Source organism: Rousettus aegyptiacus, unplaced genomic scaffold, assembly GCF_014176215.1.
Source record: "Rousettus aegyptiacus isolate mRouAeg1 unplaced genomic scaffold, mRouAeg1.p scaffold_m13_p_7, whole genome shotgun sequence".
Taxonomy (NCBI): Eukaryota; Metazoa; Chordata; class Mammalia; order Chiroptera; family Pteropodidae; genus Rousettus; species Rousettus aegyptiacus.
Genome location: NW_023416310.1, coordinates 8,302,409 through 8,324,428, shown reverse-complemented (window position 1 = coordinate 8,324,428; position 22,020 = coordinate 8,302,409). Strand labels below are relative to the sequence as shown.

The following is a 22,020-nucleotide window of genomic DNA, read 5'->3' as shown; positions in this document are numbered from 1 at the left end:
GTATATTACTCAGCCATAAAAAAGAATGAAACCTTGCCATCTGCAGCAACATGGATGGACCTAGAGGGTATTGTGCTGAGTGGAGTAGGTCAGACAGAGAAAGACAAATGCCATATGATTTCACTTACATGTGAAATCTAAAGAACAAAATAAACAAACAAGTGGAACAGAAACAATCTCATAGATACAGAGGATGTTTGATGATTGCCAGATAGGAAGGCGGTTACGGGTGAATGAATAAGGGGACAAGATCAAGAAGTACAAATTGGTAGTTGCAAAATAGTTATGGGGACGTAAAGTATAGAATAATGAATATAGTCAGTTTTTAAAATTATATACATATTTTACTTTTAAAAAGTTTAGACATTTATGCAATCCATGAAGTGATCCCCCCAATTATTCTAACACTCATCTAGCACTATACACAATCATTACAATAATAATGACTATATACCCTATGCTATACTCTACTATTTTGATGATACTGTAATAACTATGTATGTAGCAGATGGGTACCAGATTTATCAGGGTGATCACTCATAAGTAATCTGTCTGTGTTGTACACCAGAAATTAATATAATATTGTATGCCAACTGCAATTCAAAATTTTTTAAACTATATTTTTTTAAAAAACAGTATATTGTAGTAGTTGAGAGCATAAGTTCAGAGGTCAAAACATGTGTCTGGGTTCCAGTCCTTGCTCCCTAATTACTAGTTGCGTGACTTTGGGTGAGTTTTATAACCCCTCTCTTCTTTACTTTCCTCAATGATAAAATGAGGATAAATAGCAGTATTTTACCACATGGGGTTGTTGTAAGGATTAAATGAGTGAATTTATATAAAGCACTAAAACCCATCCCAAGCACACACGTAATACTCTTACTGTACAACTGTCATTCCAAATACAGCTGCACATTTCAGAGGCATCAAAACCACTTGAAAAACAATTTTATTAGATCTGCTGATTGAAGACGGTTTCCTGAGATGGACTAACACATTTATCAGGAATGAAGGATACTTGTGTCAGGCAAACCTGTGCAGCCCCATTATAGAAATCTGGTGCTCAAGAAGCAATGGAAACCCTTGCCATAACTTTTATGGACCATGGCGATAATTGCCAGCACTCGAATACAATGCTCACGAGGCAGTTATGTGGGGCCCACATTGTTTTCAGAATTCCTCATTGTTTGACCAGTATGGGATTCACAACTGTCAGCAAGTTTGTAGCAGCTCTAGGAAGATCCCAAGGATCGGAGGGATCTTCTGCCTGCCTCGTGATGCATACTATCAACAGGGGAAGAGGCGAGGTCTGTACCAGTAGCCAGTCAGGGGTTAATATCACACCACCATGAGTTTATTAGGCGAAGGATGAGGTGGTGAGCAAGTCCGAATGATCTGGTTTACTGTCTACACTGTTCAGATTCACTGAATAGCTATCAACGCTTTCGTTCATCTCGTGTAATGAAAGCTTAGCCAAGCATGCAATATTAGTTAACAAAAAGAGGGAAGTAATTTTTTTGAGCATTTATATGTGTCCATAATGTACATTATCTCAACCTTGTGAAATGGGCCATATTAGCCCACTTTGAACAGCTGAGAAAACAGAGGTTTCAGAGAGGTTAAGTCACCTGACCATGATCACAGAGAAGTCAGTGGTGAGGCCAGACTCTGAACCGAGCTCTGTAACCCAAGGCCTGTGCTTGATTCCTGCTTTGCCTCGGGCACCACAGCCCCAGATGTCCACTTCACCGTGAGCTTCTTGCAAGAAGGAGCTGTGTCCTTTTCATTTACATATATATGGTATAAAATCTGTATATTAAAGTACAGTTTTTACTAAATTTTTATTGCAAAACAAAACTGGACATGAGATAAAATCTGAGTCCTTGAGGATCATCACCCAGAATAAAGCTCTAGGGTCCTCTCCTATCACCTATGACGCACCCACAAATAATGACACGACTCTATAAAATCCCTTGTTGACAACCACCAACAGCCACTGTCGCTGGCTGGCTAAGAAAGGGGTCAGTTATCTTGAAGGTGTCAAGAATATATGCAGGGAAGCTGGCCCATCTAATTCCTATGATACACCATGTGATATCTTTGGTTTGCCCCTGGGCTCCCAGTGTTAGTTGATAACTCTGGCTGTGAAACCTGGAGTGATGTCTGATCAGGCCTGCATCAGTCAGCCGAGGCCATGACTCCAGCAGCCTGAAATGTCCAGGTCCCTGCTATAGGCCTTTCAGTCGGTTGTGCAGAACTCCGGCTGGTTGGGGCTATCCTGAGAGGCTGGCTAGGGTAGGGTCCCATTGTAAAAGGTCTGAAGTGAGAAAGGTATGAGGGTAAACTGGAGGGAGAAACAGAGAAACCATTCGCCAAGACCCAAGGGCAAATGGAAAACAAAAGTCAAAGCCCAGAGTCAGAGCCAGATCACACCCAGATGCATCAGAAGCTGGAAGGGCTCACAGCGCATTTCCATGGGCTGGCTGCCCAGAAGCAAAGGGCATAGCGAATAGCAACTATTTTTGCCCCCATCCTCAAAGAAGCAAACTAACCCCTTTGAGGACCTGTAAAGACATACGCAGGTGGGGGTGAGAAGTGGCTGTACGCTTTATCTTGCTGAGCAGAGGGAGAGCTGGAGAACTGGAAACGTGCTGACCTTCCACGATTCATCTTCTCTGTGACACCCTGGACCATACACTTAGACTCTTCCCTTGCTCCTGGGATCTGCTGGAGTTGGTCCAGGGAAGAATGGGCCAAGTGTCTGACCCTGGGCCTTACACTCCATTCTGTCCACAATTAGAACTACTCGGGCGGAGTCCTCTCTATCGAGGGAGAGAATCCCTTGCAACCACGGATTTGCTGACAGAATTTATGAATCCATCATTAGCTCTTCCAAAACAATGAAGCTATTTCTTGCTGGCGCTCAGGGATGAATGCATGTGTTGTGCATGCTGACAAACAACTTTGATAGTTTATAAATATCACAGCACATGCTCCCTACTCCAAAGAGAATGAATCCGGTTCGCCTGCTGCAGACAAGGCACAATTTCATCAGATAATTGCTACTGGAAAAAGAGCTCCGAGCGTACTTCATACATCTGGCCTTACAGCACCATGAAACTTTTCGATAAAATGTATACTCACGTTGGAGGCTGACAGGATTAATTTCGATAGAATGCTGAGTTCAAATAAAGCTACACAATGCCGCAGGAACCAAATGTTATGTTCATTGATTTTCTTCATGATGCCATAAAGTCTATCATAGACACACGTGCAGTTATTTCTTCTCTGTCTTGTCAAGGAGGGAGGGCCTCATGATAGCTTCTTACAATCACATGTTTGCAGAACATATGTGAAGCATTTTTTACATCTTCACAATCATGATCTTGTTCTCTTTCCAAAGATCAAGACACTGAGGCTTAGAGAGGTGAAGTGGCTTCCCAAAGTGCATTCAGAGAGAAACAAACAAACTGGAATGGAAAAAAAAAAGATATTCTGACTCCGGGTCCAGTGCTCTTTCCCATCTTCAAATCTCTTGCCTCTCAGTGACATTTTCTGTTTCCCCAAAGCACTTCTAATCCACTTAAAAGTTGTCACAACATTAAATGTGATTCTTCTATTTTAGATTTTAGATGTCTGGCTTTTAAATTAGCATTAGTATCTTTTCGCACAATGATATTTCAGAAATTACCTTTCTGCTGACACCTATATGAATGTCTTGACAAATGAATTGTGTTTAATTTGATCAAAAGACTACAGTCAGGCAGCAAAAGACTTGGTTCTGCATGGGTACCACCTGAGATAAGCCAAAGTCTTGCATTATAATAATACATGGAACACCATCTCTGGAGTGCATACTATACCCCAGGCACTGCACCAGACACTGGATGTAGATTAGACAACTTAATCCTAACATCATCCCTGTGAGAAGATCAGGATCAACCCATACCCAGATAAGAGGTTACATGGCTCGTCTATGACCACAGACAAAGCTAGGATTAGAACTCAAGTTTATCTGACACCAAAACGCATGTTCTTATCCACTGTTCCTTTTTCCCAACCAATAAGATTAGTTTGTATTAGCGCCACCAAAATTAAGGCTCTTCAGTAGCTGTGTAATTTTGGCGTAGTAGACGGAGTAGCAGCCCCCAAAGATATCCGGGTCTTAACCCTTGTGACCTGCGAGTGTTACCTTATATGACAAAAGGGACTTTTCAAGTGTGATTAAGTTAGGGATCGTGACATGCTGGATTATTCCAAACATGATCACAAGTGTCCTTAGAAGGGCGCGGCAGAGAGAAGTGTGAGACAGGAGAGAGAAGGCAGATTGGCGTGACTCGTCCACGGCCAAGGAACGCAGGCAACAGTCGGGAGCCAGAAGAGTCACCGAATGGACTCTCCCTCCAAAGCCTCTAGAAGAAACTAGCCCTGCTGCGACCTCTTATTTTTAGGCCCCGAGACTCAGTTTGCACTTCTGAACTCCGGACCTGTGAGAGAATAAATTTCTGTTGTTTTAAGCCACCGCGTTTGAGATAACTTGTCACAACAGCTGTAGAAAACTAATGCCCACAGGAAGAGCCCACCATCTCGTCAAGTGGGAATGAAACAGGCAACGGTCATGGACCGTGGGGAAGCGAAGGGAGGCCGAACACAATTGAGGCACTGTGGCTCCTTGTGCCGAGGGGTCTAATGACGAGGCTCTGACTGAAGAACACGGCAGGGCCCGAGGTGAACAGGTGCGCTCACCTGACCGAGCCCACGGCGAGGCCGCCACTCACTCCACACGCTGCCGAGTGCTCTGATGACGAGCCACCCCGGGGCAGAAACACAACTTTTATGCGGCCCCACAGAAGTATCTAGGTTCAGGGCTCTCCTTCAGAACCCACCAGCTGAGGGACATTCTGAATTCTTGCAGAACCACAGCTTTCTACTGTGTCTGCCACTCAGGGTCAGGGAAGGTCCTCAGCGCCTGCTCCAGTTTCAAGGGCATTCTAGAAAACTCTTCTCTGGAAACAAACAAAAAGAATGTTTGCATTGTGGGTCGGGAGAGGGAAGGTTCAGAAGCCAGCATTCTCCCCTTTCGACTGTCATACTGGAAAAATCCAAGTCTGACAGTTTGTTGCTTATAATCTCTTCAGACGAACTCTGTCCTGATGCTTCCTCAAGGCCTCTCCCGGGCACAGCAGAGAAGGCCGCGTGACACAGGAGTCAACACGTGGGCCCCGGCGTCTGACCCCAGGTTCGCAGCCCAGCTCCACCACTCGCGGTGCGGACTTAAGCAGCCGCTTCGCCTGCCGACCTGTTTCCTGATCCTACAATGGAGGCAGCAATAAGCCCTTGCCCCTAGGGATATTATAAGGAATAAATGAGATTATATAGTAAAACACTTACACGGTAGTTTATTACTAGTGTTGGTGCTGCCATTATTACTCCTTTACCACTACCATTACTTTTACTGTTATATATAACCAGTCTTCAGTTACGTCACTACTAATTGGGAAATCGTCAATAAAACCAGATGCCAAATTCTATCGCTATGCTTCAAAGCTATATTTCTGCCACCATCAAAGGCATTTGGAGGGGAAAGGAAGATTTTTTTTTTTAATGGGCAGGGGATGTAATAACTCTCCATATTTAAAAGTGAGTATAAACCCTGTCCAGTTACATCCATCTCGTAAGTCACAGGGGCATTAAGAGGAGTGATGAATGAGAGTTACTCCGTCAGATAACCTACAGACGACGTCCTTCTTTCAATGAAATGCATCTGCAAACATAAAAAGTTGGGTAAGGAATCCATGTGGCTCTTCTATTCAAAAGATCTCAGGGAAAGAAGCCAGTCTGACGGCATGAGTTGGAGTCGCCATCCTTCTCCACAATGAAGACTTTAGCCAAATTTCCTCTGCATGGAATAGAATTGCATTAGAACTGTCATTGCTCTGGAAATGAGTACGCTGTCTTCTTTTGTTATGAGGGGTTTCTGCATAAGGTGCAGGCGTTACTGTCTCAGAGGCTATTTTTAAGTGCAGGTTCATTTTATGGCTGCTGGCATAGCTTGTTTCAGTGATTTAAGTTTCACTTCTCAGGCCAGAATAAATCACATCTGGTCGTGTTTTTACAACATGTCTCCTTTCTTCTACTCTCTGAATGTATCTCTCTGCCTGTGAGTGTGGTGGTTGCCTCTGCTCTGCGTAATTTTCTGGAGAGGAGGTTTTATCTTAGCAGCAGAAATTATAAAAGAATTTATATACAGGAAACATCTGTAGGGGCCCATGTTTCGTTCATGCATGCCAATTGGAATATGTCCTAAATATTTATATGTTTAATCAGTTCACACTGGACAGCGTGTTTAATGATGCATGATCCTTCTACCTGCCAACCACCATCTAGGCCACCGAACAAAAGAAATAGCCCATTGTTGATGTATGTCCGAAATTCAAAAGCATACCGAAAGAACTCTCAAGGTGCCCAAAAGGGCATTTCCTTCCAAGCCAATTTACTAAAATATACTTACTTGACATAAAAACATTGAACCGAGACTTTCTCCATACTGAATTAGGCCATTTATTAGGCTCCGAATTTCCATGTCGAGAACGTGAACATGGATTTACATGCATTGTCTCATTTTGTGCATTTTACATGCATGTCGTCCTCAGTTGGCTGGGCCTTTGATTCTACTTGTCAGTAATTTACAGTTAGCTCAATGTGAGTAAATGATAAACACAGAATGATGTAAGCGGTAGCAACAAATCCCACCCAATACTATTTACCTTTTTCTCCAGAATCGTATAACAACTCTCTTGTAAAAAATAAATTTCGGAACAAGGCATTTAATTCACCTCACTGAAAAAATAAAGACAATTCTATCATTTCAGAGCAAGGAATGTCCAACTATGGCTGAAAGGTACACCCTGAGAATTAAATGATTTTAACAAACCTTTTGAGGTTTATAAAGCTGTGTTAACCTAACATCAGGAAGGGACACAAGATCCAGGCACAAACAGCCCCTGCTCATTTCACTGTGCGCCTTTCCAAGGATGCCATGTTATAAACGTCCTCGGTGTCCTCGATGCTTGAGGCGTCTGTGGAATCAGGGTCGCCCACCACGATGCCCACAGAAGATAGGCTAGTAATGAAGGCATGCATCCGCTGTGCATAAATATCCCTAATGTTAAAGTAAGGTAGCTCATGACACTTCTCCGGTGGGTCCTCACTGCACTGATCCACGTCAATGTCCTTCTGTTTCTGGTAGTACTTGGAAAACTTGTTGAAGATAATGGTGATGGGAAGGGCCACCACCAAGATGCCACAGATGATGCACGTGCTGGCGATAAGCTTCCCGGCTAAGGTGACTGGGTGGGTGTCCCCGTAGCCCACAGTCGTCATGCTGATGGTGGCCCACCACCAGCAGATGGGGATGCTGGTGAGGCTGGATGCGCGGTCATCTTTCTCCACAGAGTATATGAGCACAGAAAAGATGGAAATGCCCACGGACAGGAAGAGAAGCAGCAGTCCGACTTCATGGTAGCTGTGCCTCAGCGTGGCGCCCAGAGATCGAAGTCCTACTGAGTGCCGGGCAAGCTTGAGAATTCGGAAAATCCTCATAAGCCTGAGGATCTGGACCACCTTGCCCATGTTCTCAATGTCCTCACTCTCCTCCTCCTTGGTGTCTACGGCCAACGTGGCATAGAAGGGAACGATGGAGACGAAGTCGATTATGTTGAGAGGGTTTTTCCAGAATTTCTTTTGACAGGGAGCAGCCACCAGCCGGATGGCAAGCTCGCCGGTGAACCAAGCGATGCAGGCGATCTCCACGCCTTCCAGCACAGGGTCATCCACCTCTCCATCCTCATTCTGGAACTCCAACATGCTGTGGACACACATGGCCACAATAGAGGCCAGCACCACGCTCAAAGAAGAGATGGCGATGAGCTTGGCGGACAGGCAGTAGGCTGGGTTTTCCATTCGAATCCAGATCTTCTTCCGGAGCTGACCAAACCTCAGCTTGTCAAACTTCTCCAGCTCCTTCTCAAACAGAGACGACTCTTCGAAGGAGGAGTCGGTGCTCACGTCGTTGCTCCTCTGCTCCCAGTCCTTCTCGTGGTTCTCCTCCTTGCGTTCCTGGTAGCGATTACTGCAGCAGGAGCCGATGAAGAGCTCGTTGATGCCCCAGTACTCGATCTCCTGGCAGAACGAGAACACGCACAGCTCCTCCATGACATGCAGCTTCCCCGTGTAATAAAAATTCAAAACGTATCTGAACAGGGAGGGGTTCCGATCGAAGTAGTACTCCTTATCCGCCACACTGTAGTCATCGCACAGCTCCAGAATCGCCTCCTCCGAGTGGCAGGTGAGCAGCTTTCCCAGTCTGGTGTGAGGAAACCGCAGGAGGGTGCTCTGGTCGACGGACTGCTTAAAGCCCCCCACGTTCAAGTTGACAAGTTCCTCGTCTTGTCCAGGGCGATGGAAAAACTCACCAAACACCATGGTGGATACGGGAGGCAGAGAGCTGGCTGGGAAGGGAGCCGAGGAAGTTCACGCTGCACCTGGAAGGAACACGAGACGCCATTAGCGCCGACCCACCCGTGCGCCTTGCCAAGCGTGTTTTTCACGTGCCCTTTCCAGGACGATGGGCTACAGTAAAAGCGAAAGCAGGAAATGGAATAAAAAGGGATACAGCACTACACATTTTGACAAAAAAAAAAAAATCTACATAAAACAGATGTTTTTTCAAAAGACTTGGGTTGATAAATCCATTTTTTTTTTTAGAAAAAAGACTGCCATATAATTTTTATGAACACTAATTTGTATTTCTCTATGTATTAGGCATCCAAAATTTACTTCTCAGCGCCCCCGAAGCAATGTGTTTAGGATGACTTACGCAACGCGAGCATCTCCAGTCTCGGCCGTGAGGCTCCTGCGTTTGGGAGCGCTCAGTTCAGACGTGATAGGCCAGCTGCCGCCCAGTGCGAAGCTTATCGCTGTCTGTCCCGAGGCTCGGTGACACACACCCTCAGTCACAGCACTCCCCTGTGTTCTGTGCTTCGCCCCCACGAAGCACAGAATGGGGGGCTCAGCTCAGCTCTTACAAGAGAGGTATGTTTCGCTCCTTTAAGAGAAAGCCCTGTTCCCTAGGTTTGGATGTGGACGATCAAAAGGAAACAATTATCTCCCTGTCCTTAAGTACCCTATATCTTAAAGATATCGTTACACTCCATGGGATGGAGTTTCAGGTACATCCACAAAAGAAGAAATGGACTAGGGAAACCTTTTTAAGTTAATTGCACTATCAATTTCCTAACGCAAACATACTCCTCTCCACTACCTCCCCTACCAGACCCTCTCCCACACACTCCCAATCCAGGGTACTCAAATTTATACCGGCCCAGTACATTTAGTCTGGACACTAACCAGGATGTACCAGACCCATTCCTCAGAAAGAAAATAGTAGATTTTGACCATCGTTCAGTACAATGATGCTTCCACTGAACAGACGGTGCTGATAAAAGAAGGGAAGGAGATTTTGATACAAGCTGACCAACAGGAGAAAAAGGAATTCTCACCAAGGGGCACCAAAGTGTGTGCAAAAGCGACATCGCAAAAGCGATCACTTAACGCCATCGATGGGTTCTGTAATGTTAAGTGAAATGACTTTACCATAGGTTACATTGAAATAAACAAGAGTTAAGTTCCTGTGGCATCTCATCACCATTATAACAAAACGGCATTGAATGGTATGCTGGGATTCAAGGACCTGCTGTATAACAGTCTGAAATGTCTATCCCGTAGGCAGGACCACTAAACAACCTTAATCAGTGAGTGAACGTGGTTGTATTTGTGACTACGACTTAGAAAGTCCCCACTGGCAGCAGGGTGGAAGTCTGCTAGGGGGACCGGCTGGGGCCAAGGAGACAGGGCAACGATAGGACAGGTGACAGGAAGTGAGAGGACCCAAACGCATATAGCAGTGACGCATATAAAGAGGTGATACATTTAAGGAAAGTCTATGAAGTAGAATTGGCAATATTAGCGGTTGACTGAAAACAAGGGACAAGGAAGTGGAAAGACTAAAGGAGGGTGTATTTCCTATTCTGCATGAGTGGTCAGATGGTGATACCTTCGGAGGAGGCAGCAATGTTGGAAGGGAATTTCTCGTCCCTTATGTTTATAGAGAGCCAGGGCTGGAGGCGAGACAAAAGGCTCTTTCTCTAAAAAGGACACACGAGAAGACACAGCTTTCTGCCATCCACGCCGGGAGGCAGCTTACAGTCATAAAGAATACGTGGGCATCTGTTCCCGAGACACCAACACTGAGTGTGTTTCGCAGCATGGCCTGACACACCATTTAATAGATACGCTCACATCTCCAAAACGCTTGATTTCTTTCCACCTCTTGTTTTCTGTTTTTAGTTGGATATCTTCTCTGAAGTACCTAAATAAGAGCCATGGGTTGGTCCAAATGTTTATGAAACTTTAGCTCTCTGAAAGCAGGCTTATGCTCATGGCAAGGACGGGAGTAAACTGCTCCAAGGAGCTAGTTTTAGCCAAGCTGACATTAAGACTTTAATGGATGTTATCTTCTGGCGGCTTATTTTTCATCTCCTTGGCTATCCTGAAAGGCCACAGAGATAGAAAGCCAGTGTCTGCCTCCATGATACTATCTGTGTAGGTCGGTCTCATAATCCTTGGGCAGGTAATCCATTTACTAATCATACTGCAGTCACTTCTCTAAAAAAAAAAAAAAAAAAAAAAAAAAAACACGCACACACAACACTATTATCACTCATAATATCAGTCTTCCTGCACTGTTCTCCTGGCTTTTTGCTCACCCCATGCCAGTGAAAGAACCCATTATGTGGTCCCTTAATTCCATGAGGTCTAATAGTAAAAGCAACACACATCATAAAACCAAGGGTTCTTTTTGTGGGACTTCCAGAAGAGAGAAGAAGGAATGCTTCTCTGGATCATATCTGTTGCTACAGCTCAGAGGACAAGCTGAGCTTCTCCAACTCACAGTAGCCAGAGTATACTGTTGGTTGCCTAGGCTGTGTCTGTCCCATGGCAGGTGACAGGCAGGGAGGGAGAAATTTCCACCTCTACAGACTGTAGTAAGGGTCCCTCACACACAGACAGCCTCTCGCCAGTGTAAACATTCCTTATACCATTTGTCCCTCACAACTACTCTGAAATTTTGCAGGCGAGGATGCAGGATCGGGAGAGATGAGTGGGCATCACGCAGCTCTTAAGGGTTAAAGCAGAGGCCCAACTCAGGGCTCCTTATGCCAACCCCCATGCTCTCCACAGCATGCTGGCTCACACACTCACAGTGACACAAAGAAAACCAGAAATTAACATCAATACTCTCGAGATTCCTATATTCAAGCCAGCATTTATGTAACTGGCATTCATTCACTCCTATTCAGAAAACACTGACTAGCTCAAAGGTAATCTGTACCTGTTTACATCTATTACCTATGTATTTTATATATTTATATATGTTGGTTGTATATTTGTATATTATTAAATGGCAAATATACATTTATATACGAAGGTATATATATATAAAGGTACATACATATGTGTGTGTATAAAGTGAACTATATATGTACTAAATAAAAATGAGTCAACTCCTCTGTAAGTGGGCAAACTGTCTTAACTCTGACTCAAAACATATATAGAAAAAGACAACAAAAGACATACGATTTATTAGATAAAAGTAAAATAATTTTTTATGGGAAATTATTTCTTGAACAGAGTTAAAAAAAATACAGAAAAAAAAATTTGCCACTTATATCACATACAAGAAGTTAATATGCCTAACGTATAAAGACCTTAAAATAGAGAAGAAAAAGGGCAACAGCAATAAAGAAAAATGGACGAGCTATGAACAGGCAGTTCACAGAAAAAAATGCAAATTAGCCTTAAGACGGGGGAAAAAAATGCTCTTCCTTGAACATCATAAGATAAATGCACATTAAAACTATGCTGAAGCAGCATATTTAATCTACCTAATTGGAAAAAAATCCGACAATTGGACGATACCCTATTAACAAGTCTATGGGGAAGCGGGCATCACACATCGCAAGTGGGCATGCGAAACGAAAGGCAATGATTATGGGAGGAATTTGGCAAATCTAGCACAGGCATTTACCCTTTTATCCAGTAGTCCCCTTCTAGAAATCTCTCACAAAAGAGGCAAAAATTAGATACATTTGCATAATTAGAAACAACTCAAATATCTGTTAATAGAAGATAGGCTGAATAAACTATGGTCTATCTCTCTCTATATATATATATATGCAATGAAGTGATTTCTAGGGTGTATTAGTTAAGTTGGGGGGGATATCTGTGTGTGTGTGTGTGTGTGTGTGTACACACACACAAGTGCTTATGTTAAAAAAAAGGAAACAGAAGGAAAAAACAAAAACGAATAAAATGCTTCCATCTATGGGGAAAAAGCGAACAGGAAGTTGGAGACAGTGTTGGAAGCTGGACTTGGCAACCATGCGAATGTTTTAAAATTAATAAAAATAAAAGTAAATAAAAATAAAAAGACAATCCCCCAAATTGAATCTTACTGTGTATTAACTTGGTCATTGACCTCAGGAAGATTAATCATTTCAAGTTGTTTTAAACATAATAATTTGACTGTACATCTCTAGTGGTTTACACCTTAGAATAAATAAATGTGAGAAATCTTAAATTTTTATTATTATTGATATAATTATTCTGAAACTTTTATACACACACAGAGTAAAGCAAATATAATAAAGGATTATGTTAATGTTATTAAGAATCCCCAAGGTTTGGAGTGTAAGATAAAAAAAAGTATGAATACAAAAACAAAAGAAATTAAGTGAAAACCCCATGATCCTAAATTTAAAGTGAGAACATCAATATGAACTCGTGATTTACTTTTTGTTAAAAGAAAATCTTATTTCCACTGAAAAGGCCCAGAACAAAACGGCCAACTAGAGTGGATGCTGTGGAGCATCACATAGATCCCCTTTAGGACTGAGACATTCATTCTCACACATACTGGAAGTGTTAATAGCTAAATGCTCTCTGTTAAGTCCCTCTCTGGGAATCACCCTCAGCCAAAGAGAGCTGCCTCACTCAAGGTCACACTCACTCCCCAGTCAGGTTCACATCCAATGATTTATCTATGAGGGGACTATCAAGATTCAGCACCCTTTTTTCAAGATAGATAATCCTGCTCCAAAGCTCCCCATAGGATCACCGAGGTTCCTGTTACAACCTCATCAGAGTTCAATTCTTCTCTTTGACCAACCCAACTTCCTTCACTTCCTTCAGGTGTTGATCCTGAGAGCATCTCCCAACAAATTTCCTCCACATAAATCTCTGTCTCAGTCTATTTCTCAGGGAACCCAACTGAAGACATACACTCAGGAAGAATGAACATCCTGAACTTATGCAAATTGAGGCATCAAAATACAATTTCTCACTGAAAGAACAAGGATTCCTTGGAGAAATAACCAATCCCAGATCTGATACAAGGAATGTACAAGAATATTATATCAGAAAACAAGGAAGCTAACAGCGAGATCAAAGGTAGAGTTAAAGGGAATCAGGGCCAACTTAAGGAGATTCCCACTGGTGAAATATGGAAAATTTGTACATCGAAAAGAAAAAGAAATCTTTAATGCACTGAAACATTTTCAGTATGTTAAAAACTCTAAGTTCATAGCAGTATTTTTTAAAAAGAAGAAAAGAAATCACCTTTGAAGAGTAGTAGAGTACCAACACATTATTTCTAAATGTGAGAAATATAGCCAAAACATCAAACATTTATCCTGCATGAATTACATCTTAGGAGAACTATGTAGTAGTTAATGAGGAAGATTTTTCTTTATAAAAATGTGGCCAATAATTCAAAAACAATTATAACAGAAACCATTAAAATGGTACACTAGAGAATATTTGTTTAGATTAAAAACACACAAACAGGTTGAAAGTAAAAGGATGAAACTAGTAGTCAAAATAGAGTAGGAGTGACTATTCTGATATCACACAAAATAAAACTTAAGACAAAAATTGTTACTAGAGACAAAGCGAATTTTATAATAGAAGAGTCACTCCATCGAGAAAACATAAGAATTATAAAGAGACATGTACCTAGCAATAGAGCTCAAAAAGACTATCTCTATTTGCAGAGGACATGATTATATATACAGGAAAATCCCATATAATGCACATATAAAAATTATTAGAACTAATAGATAAGTTCAGCAATGTTGCAGAATACAAAATTGGTATACAAAAACTAATTGTGTTCTATAAAATAGCAATGAGTAAACACAGTATGAAATAAAGAGAATAATTCCATTTATAATAGCATCGAAATGATCTTACTTAGGAATAAATTTAACAGAAGTGGTGCAAATTTGTACACGTGAAAACTACAAAATACTATTGAAAGAGATTACATAATACATTAATAAATGGAAAGACATTCCATGTTCATGGATTTGAAGACTTACTATTGTTAAAATGATAAAGTGCCCCCAAATTAATCTATAGATTCGGCACAATCCCGATCAAAATATTAGCTGCTTTTTTTTTTTTGTCATAAACAGACAAATAATCTAAAATTTATATGAAAATGTAAGGGACCCAAGAATAGCCAAACAATCTTGAAAAAGAAGAACAAAGTTGGAATACACATACCTCATGATTTCAAAACTTACTACAAAACGAGTTCAAGAAGAGCGATACTGGCATAGGACAGTCTGGTAGGTCAAGGCTACAGACCTGGGAGTGCAGAAATAAGTCCATATCTATCTACGGTCAACTGACTCTTGACAGGGTGTCAAGACAATTCAATGGGGGAAGAATAATCTTTCGATACATGGATAGCATTTGGATAGCTACATACACAATACAATGGAAGAACCACATACAAAACAATGAAATTGGGTGTCTACCTCACACCATATACAAAAATTAACTTAAAGTGGATCAAAAACCTGAACATAGGTGTCAAAATTTAAAACTCTGATAAGAAAATGCACGCATAAGTTTTCCTAAACTTGGATTAGGTAATACCTTCCTGTACATGACACCAAAATCGCAATCAAAGAAAAAATAGATAAACTGGCTTCATCAAAATTAAAAATGTTATACTTTAAAGGACATGACCAAGTCGAAAGACAAGTATCAAGAAGGTAAAAAGGTAAAAAGACAATCCACAAAATGGGAGGAAATATTTGCAATATCTGATAGGGGTCCGGTATCAAGGATAATGAACTCCTATAACCCAACAAGGAAAAGACAAATGTGGAACCCATATGCAAATGGGGAACCCACAGACAAGTGTCCGTTGTGGTGATACTCCGGTGCCAGGGGAGGGAGTTTGGGAGAAGTTGAATACACCTAGGCCAAATTAATAGCTCTCCCTCCTGCCGCTCCCCCGCCCCGCTGACCTTCTCCCACAGACCTTCGGGTGTGCTTTCCTTGTAGCACGCACCGCAAGATATCACGTGTTTACAGTTCTTCTGACCCCGACAAGTCTGGCCATTGCTGTCACTGGACTCTAAGCATTTCCATGGATTATGTATTGTCATCTCCACAGCCACAGCCCCTGATGCTAACTGCTGCCCACAGTCTAGCGAAAGATGCTCCCTTTCATCTGGGAGAATTAACAAAGGAAGAGGAGAATGAAGCCTACAGCGTAGTGACGAAAATGGAGGTCAGACACCGGGGAGATTATTCTGGTGATAAAACCTACTGGGCAGTTGGGGCGGTAGGGTTTTTTTTTTTGTTAAAAAGATAGCTTTTTAACAAAAGATATCACTGTTTTTGTGAAAGAGTTCGCAGAATGATCTAGAACAGGCGTGCCGAAGTGAGATGCGTCCAGTGGCAAACAAGTCATTTAAACAAATGGAGGGGCCTGGTTGGGGACAGGTGAGCCATCCACGCGCGTCTAAGAGGCAGAGGCTACTCAACACCACACTTCCCCGCGGGAACAGAGCGCCCGTGTAGACGTAGACGTACCTTTCGGTGTTCCCGGTGAACCAGGAAATCTCGGCGTCCTTGTGGAATTGATTTCAACACTATGTGGCTCAAACAAAAACGTGTCTCTGGGTCAGGTACTTCTGCTGAGCCCTCAGTCTGTGACCTGAGCCAGACTCTTACCCGCCCCAGCTCCACAGTACGGATTTTAAGCCAGGCTGACTCGAATGGACAGAATGAAATCTTGTCACAAAAAACAGCAGCGTTACTTCCTCAAGTCTGACCTACAAGTGTCAAAAGAGGGGCTGGGCAATGCGAACGGTGGAAACTTCCAAAGGTGGTCCACCGTGTCCCCCAGGATGACTTCGCCCTGCTCCTCCAGGCTGACACTCTCTCTCCCCCTCGGCCGTCTGCCCCAACTGCCCGGTAAGTTTTACCACCAGAACGGTCTCCCTGGTGACTGACCTTAGGATTCATTCTCCCCTTCCTTTGACAAATGCTGGTGCCAAAGAAAATGTCAGAGAGGAACTCTTACCCTCGTGGTGTCGATGTAACACACTCTGCCGTCATCCTGCTCCGCAGAACGTCCATCATCATCCGAGAAGCTCTGCCTTTCTGCCCCCGCTGGAATGTGTGGTCCGCATGGGCGTTTAGTGGCCAAAAGGAAGAGAAGTCCTCTGCTGTTCGAAGCAATCGCTGGGAATCACTCTCGCCTGCAGGAGAAAGCATCGGTCAAGTTGTAACTCCAAGTATAAAACACGCCCAAGATGTCCTACCTCCAAGTCAGCACAAGGGCACTTTACTGATTCTCCCCGTGTCTTAGGCCCCATCCAGCTCAGGGAGGGGGTGGTCTTTTCCCCCCATGGAACCATTGCTCCCACTGGACACACGGGTGGAGAGACATGGTCACGAAGCCTCAGGATTTACAACCTCTCTCAGGCCCAAGGACTCTCAGCTATTGACAGTAGTGGACGCTTGAGGCATCTCCACTGAAGCCAACAAAACATCCAGAGATAAAGCGAGGCACTCGAATGAGCACTGCAGTCATTCGCCTCCCACAGTTTCTTTCAGGAGCTAATTCATCAAGGATATACTCATAAATCTCCAATGAATACATTTTAATCCATCCCAGAGACCAAGTTCTGCATGCGACCGCCCTAATAGAATTAACACGGCTGCTCTAATTTAAAATCGATAGGTTTCAAAGGCTGGCCGAATTCGATTTTGCTTTATTTGTTCATTGCTATATTTCACAGATGAGAAATGACTCTACGGGCTGGATCTGGGTTCTCTGGTTAATGAAGGTGTGTGCGGGGGTGTTGGTGGAGGAGTTGTATACAGAGGGAGAGTTTAGTTTGTATCGAAAACAAAGAGAAGGACAAATTTCAATTCTCTCTCTGAATAAAATTAAGGAAGCAAAAAAATTCAATTCCCAACAAGGTAAGCCTTACCTCATGTTGACGCATTCCCAAAGCTTTATACTAGTCTCTAAGCATCTATCCATTGATTTTCACGTTTTCCAATCAATGTTAGGTCCAAAGGAGTGGGGTTACGGGAGGGAAAAGAAAAGATTGATTCTGAGCTTCTGAAAGAAGTGCCTCTGGCTCTCTCAGCCACTGGGCAAGGTTCGTTCTAGATTAAGGTCTGCAGAGCATGATGCGAGAGGAAGGGGGGTGAAGAACCAGACCAGTGCCTGCCGCCCCTCTCCATGGCCGCCCGGGGGCCACAGACCCAAAACCAAATATTGAACAAGGAACTGGTGTCCTCCCAGCATCAAGGAATGGAGACGGACAGCCGGTCCCAACAAGCAAGGGGCAGAGCCACCCCTCAGTGATTTCCTGCCTCCAATAGAGCTGATAAGGAGAAATGATCCAGGACAAAAAAAAAAAAAAAATGCCTCTCCACCCAAACCGAACTTCTGAGATAAAATTCTTGGCAGAAGAGTTCGAGAAATCTCGACGGGGATAAATAAAATCGCTTCAGGAGCTAAAATCCTCCTCCCCCTCCTTCTTCCTGGGAGGCCTCCCGGTGGAACGCCATTGGGTCAGCCTGAGGTGTCTGTGCTCCAGCAAAATGAGGATGCGCTGCTGCACCTTGTTCAAAGGACGCAGCACGCACGTGTAGTCTTCCTTGCCCTGTCAGACGTTTTCCCAAATGGAGCACATTCTAAGGGAAGGTAAGACTAATCTGGCTGGGAGAGGATGAATGAACTGCAAATAGCTTTGATATGACTATATTAATTACCAAAACAAAAAGTTAGTAAGTATTTAGGCTGTTCAGCACGTCTAGAAGACACCCAAGCACTGCTGGGCACCGGCAGACCACAGAGGACCGGGCTGGCCCAGGGACAGGCTGCAAGGTTAGCCAGGTGTATCTGCTTTACAGAAACGGGTAGCTACTGGGCCCTCCGGCAACAATCGATGGATGAATAACACCCCAGGCGGTCCCTTTCTCTCTCCCTCCACCAGAACGCAGAACTCTTATGCCTCGCCTCATTTTCCATCACCATGTTTCCTGTCCAAAATACTGGACTTGGGAGGGAAAATGTAATGTCCGTCAATCTCTCTAGGTGTGAATTTATGTCACTTCACATCCTCTTTAGGGCATTCGCATTCTAAGAGTGACCTCTGCACAGAATAATAACTAGCTTTTTCTGAGTCCCTACAACATGCCAGGAACCTTCCCTTCTCTGTCCTCAACTGCTGTAGGTAGTAAACGCTGTTATTCTCGTTTTGTAGCTGGGACATCAAGGCTCAGAGAAGACACCTGCCTCAAGTCCCACACCTAATAAGTGCCAGGGCCAGGATGCCAGTCCAGGTAGGTCTGCCTGATTTCAATTGGCGTAGAAAATCAAGATCCACTTTTAGTTGTTGGGGACAGTTAAGGAAGGATTGGGGGAGGTGGGCAGAACATGGCCCGAACCGGTGGGCTTTGGGGAAGGAAAATGTGCACATCCAGTACGGCCTCCCCTTGCTGCTTCGAAACCCCAGTGAATGTTTCTATTTCTCTGCGTCCCTACCACTCCTATGAGTGTGTGACTGTTCAGGAGAAGACAGTATCATTTGTGACTTAGCATTTAAGCAGATTTCTGACTTTGCCAAGTGATTCAGCAGGATCCTGGCAAAACACATCAAGTTCACCCAAGTGTTGCTAGTCCCTGAAGATTTCTTCTCTTCGTAATAAAAAGGGAAACTCTTTGCACCGTCCTTGCTTGGCTATATTTCCTGGTGGGCTGATGACAGCATCGCAAACCTACAAAATGACTGCCTCCATTACTGAGAGGGAAAAGGTGAAGAGAAGGTGACATGTTGGACTCTCGTCATCCAGAGACCTGACATCCAACCTTGGAATAGAATGAGGACTATCAGATGGAAAGGCAGAGTACGCAGGAGTGATAATGACCCCGTATCCTTCTCCCAGGACTCAGAATCACAGGAATAAGGTAGCTCTCCAAAAGTTGAAACTATATAATCGGTGCCTGAGAGATCAAAGCAGACCGTGCAAGTGACATTACAGCACAGGTATGCGTCTTCTGTGCTTGCAGAGAATCTTTAGTGGAGCAGTCACTGCTCTGCTCACATTCTTCTGACATGTTGTCACCTCAATGCCACCCACCAGACTGAGAAAGCAGCCAGTTAGGAAGAGTGTCCTAATATCAATCTTCATATTAATTATCCCTGTTACACGATGGTGTTTAACACATTTTTATTGAACCACTTCCTCTCCCCCAAGCCAACCAGACTGAAGAGTAAATTAATTAAAAGAATCAATAAGGATAATGAGAGGCGGCCGGTCAGCACAGGAAGCGAAGGAGGAAAGTGTAAAACATCAGCGTTGGTTCCCAAGACACGTCCCAGCACTTTCTACAAAGAGAGTCTCATCCTGAGGATGCAGCAGCTCCAACCCTGATGAGATGCATTGTGAGTGGAGTGTTGAGAGTCCAGACCTCAGAGTTTCAGGCAGCATTAGGTACCTCAACTCCGGCCCCTCGTTCTAATCCGAGGTCCCCAAAGCACCTCCTGGAGCTTTCTGTTCCCTGGCACCTTGCCAACGAGGAGCATATGAGCTATGCAGCCCACACAGGTGTCTACTCTGTCGACTAGCTCTATTGATTGGTGGAACTTAACAAGGCTAGAAGGTTTATCACTTAGTTTGCTGCAGATTTCTGTGCAAGTCACCTTCCTAGAGTCTGATCGGCTCTGGCACACTGGAAAGTGAGTTTGCGAAGACCCTGGCCTGTGATGAGCTTACCAGGTTAATGACACCTCCTGTTAGCCAGCCGGCTTCCCTGGAGACATCTTGAACTTGCAAACTTGGACATTTTAAGGCCAGGGAATTCTATTCGTGTGGCGGGGAGGAGCTATCTTACTTATGCACTATGGGATGTTTAGCAGCATCCCTGGCCTCTACCCACTAGGTGCCAGTAGCATGCCTCCTCCCCTCCCCCAAAGGTTCCGATAACCAAAACTGCCTCCAGATATTGCCAAATGTCCCCAGGAGGGCGAAATCATCCCTAGCTGTGAACCACTGCTCTAAAGCAGCGTGAAAAGACTGCAGACGCCTTTTAGAAGCCGTAAGTTCAGAACGCTCAGGGCGATAGACTGTGCCGATACTTCATCTGCTGACAGGAGCTGGGGATAGTCCCCCAAACGCTTGTGCTTTCAGAATGCGATCATGGCGTTCCCGGTGTCAGACCAGCAAACCTCGGCAAATGAGGCAAGATAAAAGCAAGGTTAACCTTTTTGCTGAAACTCGAAGCACACTTCATGCAATTTAAGTCCAGAGTAAAGGTTAGTGATTTTTCTCTGAGAGTCTGTCTTATATTTGCTAACATCTTCAGTGCCAGAATGGCATGCGGCGCACATGCACTGATGTAGTTTCAAAGAAGAGGCCTGCCTCGGCGTTCTGCAGGTGGTGGTGCTCCGGCTAACCACGCCTACTCTGGACCAAAACCCCAGCCTTGTGGAGACCGAGTGGAGTCCCAGGAAAAATGCAAATACGCCTCTGTTTTGTGGTCTTGCCACTATGTGTCAAACACAGACCAATTTATAATAAAATCTGAAATGACTCTGGGTGGTAATCACACAATAGAATATATAGATGTCAAACTATAATGTATACCTAAAAATTATATAATTGTATTAAACAATGTTACCCCAATAAACTTAAAAAAAAATTCTGAAATAATAATAAAATAATAATAATAAAAGGTGACATTCGACCCTACCTCCATCTTGCTCTAACTAATGAGAATTGTGGTCCAAGGTTTTGCTTTAATAAAATTAAAACGTTGCAATCAGACTATCATAATTGTATTTACTGTACCAGAAAATGTGTATTTTTATTTAAATCCTATAAAATCCTATAATCCAAAGTAATCAGAAAAATACAACAACAACTTCTAGATGATTCAGATAGATTATGAAAAATATTCCCCAACCACTTTTTCCAAATTACCAAATTTCAGTAAGTATATTAAAATGTGAGAAATCCTTGCATTGCCAATGATTTTTTTCTTAAAAAATTTTCTTTTATCTGTTCTTAGAAGAAAAGGAAAACTCCTCAGGGTCTAATATATTCAGGGATTAAAAATAAATTTCTAAAAGCTCTAGTCTTCAGAGAGGAAAGCAGTGAGGACTTTCCAAAGCAAAGCCCCTAAATGATATTTGAAAGGTTAATATAAATTTTATTTCTCTTGGCCTTCCAGAATGAGCGAATACCAGAATCCCCTAAGGCTGGAGGCGGGGGTAGCTAAACGCCCCTCTCCTCTCCTCTGGTTCTCTGTCCTGAGGTACCTCCCCCTGGGGAGCCAGGCTGATGCTGAGTCACCGAGTCGGGTCTGAAGACAATCTGCGGGGAGGGAAGCCAGGAAAGCCCTGTGGAAGGGTGTGCGCCTCGTAAGAAGCAGCAAAACCACACAGACGCCAACCCCAGCACGGTCATCCTGTGAGTCGACAAGGCTCGGGGCCTCCCCGATGTGACTGCCACCTCTCCACCGACTCCAGGAAGGAATGGCCTGGCTCGCTCCGCCCTGCAAGCGTCCCCCAGCAG

General features: G+C 43.7%; 1 protein-coding gene across 10 annotated transcripts in view; it reads right to left on the bottom strand.

Moving 5' to 3' along the window:
* Positions 1–1,824: 1,824 nt before the first annotated feature.
* Positions 1,825–22,020, bottom strand: part of KCNS3 (potassium voltage-gated channel modifier subfamily S member 3) — a 58,784-nt gene continuing 38,588 nt past the window's right edge. For 9 of the 10 annotated variants that reach the window (XM_016153899.2, XM_016153900.2, XM_016153898.2 and 6 more), the window contains 2 exons: positions 16,505–16,682; positions 6,538–8,543 (listed from right to left, as the gene is read on the bottom strand). In XM_016153899.2, coding sequence (XP_016009385.1) covers positions 7,009–8,484 — 1,476 coding nt within the window. In that variant the 5' untranslated portion in view covers positions 8,485–8,543; positions 16,505–16,682 and the 3' untranslated portion in view covers positions 6,538–7,008. Of the gene's footprint in view, positions 8,544–16,504; positions 16,683–22,020 lie in introns of all 10 variants that reach the window. The other variant, XM_016153901.2, reaches the window with a different exon arrangement.